The 4533-nt window shown below is 39.3% G+C and overlaps 1 protein-coding gene across 1 annotated transcript; it reads right to left on the minus strand.

Moving 5' to 3' along the window:
* Positions 1 to 662: 662 nt before the first annotated feature.
* On the minus strand, positions 663 to 4235 carry LOC133813856 (uncharacterized). Its single transcript, XM_062246892.1, has 3 exons — positions 2703 to 4235; positions 1614 to 2205; positions 663 to 1357 (listed from the first exon to the last, which is right to left on the minus strand). The coding sequence occupies exons 1-3, from the start codon at positions 4233 to 4235 to the stop codon at positions 663 to 665; spliced, it is 2820 nt and encodes a 939-aa protein (XP_062102876.1).
* Positions 4236 to 4533: the final 298 nt, after the last annotated feature.

Below are 4533 nucleotides of genomic sequence, written 5' to 3' on the forward strand. Positions count from 1 at the left end.
TGACATTCTTTAAATATTTTATTTTGTTAATTCCAATAATTTTATTTTATCTTGTTTTCATAATATTTTTTTTAAGTAATGTATAATTTTTTAGAAAAAAAAAACTTTTTTTAACAAGTTTTTATATATTTTTGTTTTAACTTTTAGTTTATTTAAATATTTAAAATATATATTATTTATATGTATTTTGTAGAATATGAAAAAAAAATAGAAAATTATGAGCATAAGTTAAGTTGATAAAAATATATATTACGTATGAATTTTTAATAAAAATGAGGTATCTTATTTAATTTTTGGGGTGTAAATATAATGCCCCTAGAAATAATTTACGGTGCTGAAAATAATAATCAAACAATCTATTGCCCTTGTGCTTATTTTATATAAATATATATATCTATATATATGTGTGTATGAAAATTCTTTGAACTCTGATTTCAGCATCATAAATAATTTGGAATTTCCTAAAAACTAATGGATGTATTTTATAACTATAATATATATCATCATATAAAAAACGTATGATTTTATGAAACCATGTGTCTTGACTCAAATCCGTAGTCAATCCTATTTCCGATAGGAACAGTTGACAATTGAATCCAATTTTTCTCACCAAGAAAAATGAGAGAGAGGAATTTTTTTTTTTTTGACAAAGGTATAAACTTTCAATAGAAATGCAAATCTTGCAATAATACTAATAATAGTTCAGAGGGTACATTAGAGGTATCCCAATGACGATCAGAAATTACACTTGTGGACCTCGCTAGAAAGTGAGCCACAGTATTGGCAGATCGTTTAATAAACTTAATAGAAACAAATTTTGGTTTTAATTCTTCCAAAATGCTCCTGCATTCAGTAATTATTCTTCCAAAATAGGAATACATGGCTGTTGTACTCCGAATTGCTTGGACTGCAACCAAGCAATCGGACTCAATCTCTACTCTGCTCCAACGTTTATCCTTGACCCAACTTAATGCCTCTTTGATGCCTAAAGCTTCAGCCGCTTCAGGAGTTACAGCACCCCAATCATTCTTTGCAAAAGCCTCTATCAATGCACCAGTGGAGTCCCGTGCTACGCAAGAGAAGCTGAAAGTTTGGGAAGCTTCAAAAAGGGCTGCATCGGTATTAAGCTTAATCATGCCATCTGCAGGAGGGTTCCAGTGCTCGCTGCCATCAGTTTGAGTAACAAGCCCCATTGAGAGATCAAAGGATCTGTCTTGAGCACTAATCCATTGATTAAGCACAGTCTTTTCCAATACAATCACTTCATCCACTTCACTTCCACGTTGCTGCCAAACAAGGTCATTCCTGCTTTTCCACAATGCCCACAGTAACATGACAGCCCATTGCCTCTTCTCTCCTGAATACAGTGACAAGATAGAGGAAAGCCAGCTAGAAAATATACCTTGCGGGGTGGGGATACATCCAATACCGAGCCTATGCCAGCAAGCCTGTGCAAAGGAGCATGAAACTAGGACATGACAGATAGATTCGCGGTCAGTATTGCACAAAGGGCAGAGCACGTTAACAGCGACATGTTTCATTTGCAATAGCGTTTTTGTTGGTAAGCAGTTTGAGGATGCCTACCAGAGGAAATTTTTTATTTTTGGAGGTACTTTTAAGTTGCCACAAACGCCTCCAAAATCCAGAATTATCACTGGCAGCATTTGTAGTCTTCTCGGCCTGAATAGCAGCATAGGCGCTTTTAACTGTATAGATGCCACGATGCTCAAATCTCCAATACCAGGAGTCTGTTTCTTCCTCATTAATTGGGATGCTGCTAATCAGATCCACATCTCTAGCAATAAAAAGATCCTGTAAGATGTCCTTGTCCCATTGGTTTTGTCCAGTTATCATTAACTGAGAAACATTTGTGTTGACCAAAGAAGGATGAGATGAATGAATGTAGGGATCTTCAACATTAGGTAGCCACGGGTCCTCAAGAATTGAGATTGATCTACCTGACCCCACTCTGATCGATGCACCCTGCTTGACAATCTGTTGAGCCTCCACAATACTGCGCCATATAAATCTTGGTGAGCCACCTAACTTAGCCGAGAGAAAGTTACCACGGGGGAAATAGCGAGCTTTATATACTCTGCTGACTAAAGAATTTGGATGTAGTAAAAGACGCCATCCTTGTTTGCCAAGTAGAGCTAAGTTGAAATCACGGAGCGATCTGAAACTGAGCCTGTGACAGTCAAAATCCTGTGATCCGTAAGGGGAAAGACCGGGTAAGCTGTGCAATCCCACACCGCCTGGGGAAGGTCAAGTGTAATGATTCTAAGACTGTGTAGGTATGGGACTACACAGTTGAAGAGGGCTTAAATGGATTAATGGGTACTACCTATATCAGGAAGATGCATCTTCTTTTCGGTAGCCCTTCACTTGAGAACTCCATGGTTAAGCGTGCTTGGCTTGGAGTAATTTAGGGATGGGTGACCTCCTGGGAAGTTTTCCCAGGAAGTGTGCGAGTGAGGACAAAGCACGCTGGAAAGACTTGTCTTGGTTTGTAGGGTCAGTCATCATTCCAGAAAGCAGCCATAGTGACGTGGGGCGTCACAGAGCCCCCCAATAGCTTTAGGTTTACTCATTCTATCCCAACTCATCCAATGGATGTTGTTTTTGTTTGCCGAAGATTGCCACCAATATTTACACATTAGTCGCTCAATATCTTTGCACAATTCAGAGGGAAGTAGAAATACGCTCATAGCATAATTAGGGAGGGCTTGAGCTACTGTCTTGAGTAAAATTTCTTTGCCCGCGCGAGATAAGAAACGACCCTCCCACCCATGAATTCGCTGCTGAATACGGTCCTTCAAATAGCCCAGAATCACTGATTTTTTGGGACCTAAAATGTTAAGAAGCCCCAAATAAGTACTAGTATCATCGGCCTCATGAATCCCCAATTCTCCACATATACTATCACGTAATCCCACTTCGGTATTGCGACTGAAGAAGATAGACGACTTATCATAATTGATCTTTTGGCCTGACGCACTTTCGAACACTGATAGGAGGTGCAATATATGCTCGGCATCTTCAATAGTTGCTTTACAAAATATATAAGTGTCATCGGCGAAAAACATATGAGAGAGTACCGGGGCACCTCGAGCTACCTGAATTCCTCTAAACATCCTTCTGCGCTCATAATTTCTGAGAAGAGCTGAAAATCCTTCAGTGTAAATAATGAAGAGATATGAAGATAGGGGGTCTCCTTGACGTAAACCTCTCTCCGGAATGATGTGCCCAAACTCTCGCCCAGCATGAGAAATCTGATATCTGGCAGAGGTGACACAATGCATGAATAAAGATACCAACTTTCTATCGAATCCCATTTTGGAGAGAACAGCTTTTAAATAACCCCACTCGACACGGTCATAAGCTTTACTCATGTCCAATTTTAAAGCCATATACCCCTTCTTGCCTGTAGTTTTCCTCTTCAAATAATGCATGATCTCGTATGATATCATTATATTGTCCGTTATAAGGCGACCAGGTATGAATGCGGACTGAGCTTCAGAAATGACACAGTCAATAACCTGCTTTAAACGGTTAGCCAATACCTTAGACATAATCTTATACAGTACATTGCATAACGAGATAGGACGTAAGTCAAGCATGGACATAGGCCGCTTCTTCTTTGGCACTAAGACAATATTAGTAAGAGGGAGCTGCGCATCAAAGGTCTCGGTTTGCCAGAACTTCTTCATCTCATGAATAACATCTTGGCCAACAATAGGCCAAAACTTTTGATAGAAGCCAGGACTCATCCCATCCGGCCCAGGGGATTTGTCTGGGTGCATATGGAACAATGCCGATTTAACCTCATCATCCTCTATTGGAGCCAGCAGCATTGCATTCTGACTTGGGGTTATGGTTGGCACAACACAGGATACAACTTCGTCCCACTCATCAACCGAAGACTTGAACAGAGTCTGAAAATACTCCACCATGAGATGCTCAAGGTCAGACTTCCAATCCACCATCTCACCTGTATCATTCCGGAGACTCTCAATATGATTGGCACGCCTACGGGTTCTGGCCGATGCATGAAAATACTTGGAGTTTAGGTCCCCTTCGCGCAGCCACAACTGTTTGGATCTCTGTTTCCAAAATACTTCCTGCTGTGTAAGAATCTCAAACAATGATGAAGAGGCCTCTTGGAATTTCTTTGTAGAGTGGCTATCATGGAGAGGCTTCATAAGCTTCAAGGTACGATTACATTGGTCCAACATTCTTCTAAAACTCCCTGTGATATCTTGACCCCAAGGACCCAATACTTCGGCGCAAATGGCAAGTTTCTTCTGTATATGAGAGAGAGGAATTTAAATCCTCAATAGTCCTTTGTTTTGGACTATACCGGTTTTCAAGACTAGAGAGGGTGTACTGATAGCCCTCAATTATCAAAGAGGTTCCCTAAATATTTATTTGTGAATTATACTTAATTTAGATAATAAAAAAATTTTATACAATTTAAATTTGGTAAAATAATTAAATAAAAAATAATGACATTAGGAAAAACAAAAGTAAAGA

Source organism: Humulus lupulus, chromosome 2, assembly GCF_963169125.1.
Source record: "Humulus lupulus chromosome 2, drHumLupu1.1, whole genome shotgun sequence".
Taxonomy (NCBI): domain Eukaryota; kingdom Viridiplantae; phylum Streptophyta; class Magnoliopsida; order Rosales; family Cannabaceae; genus Humulus; species Humulus lupulus.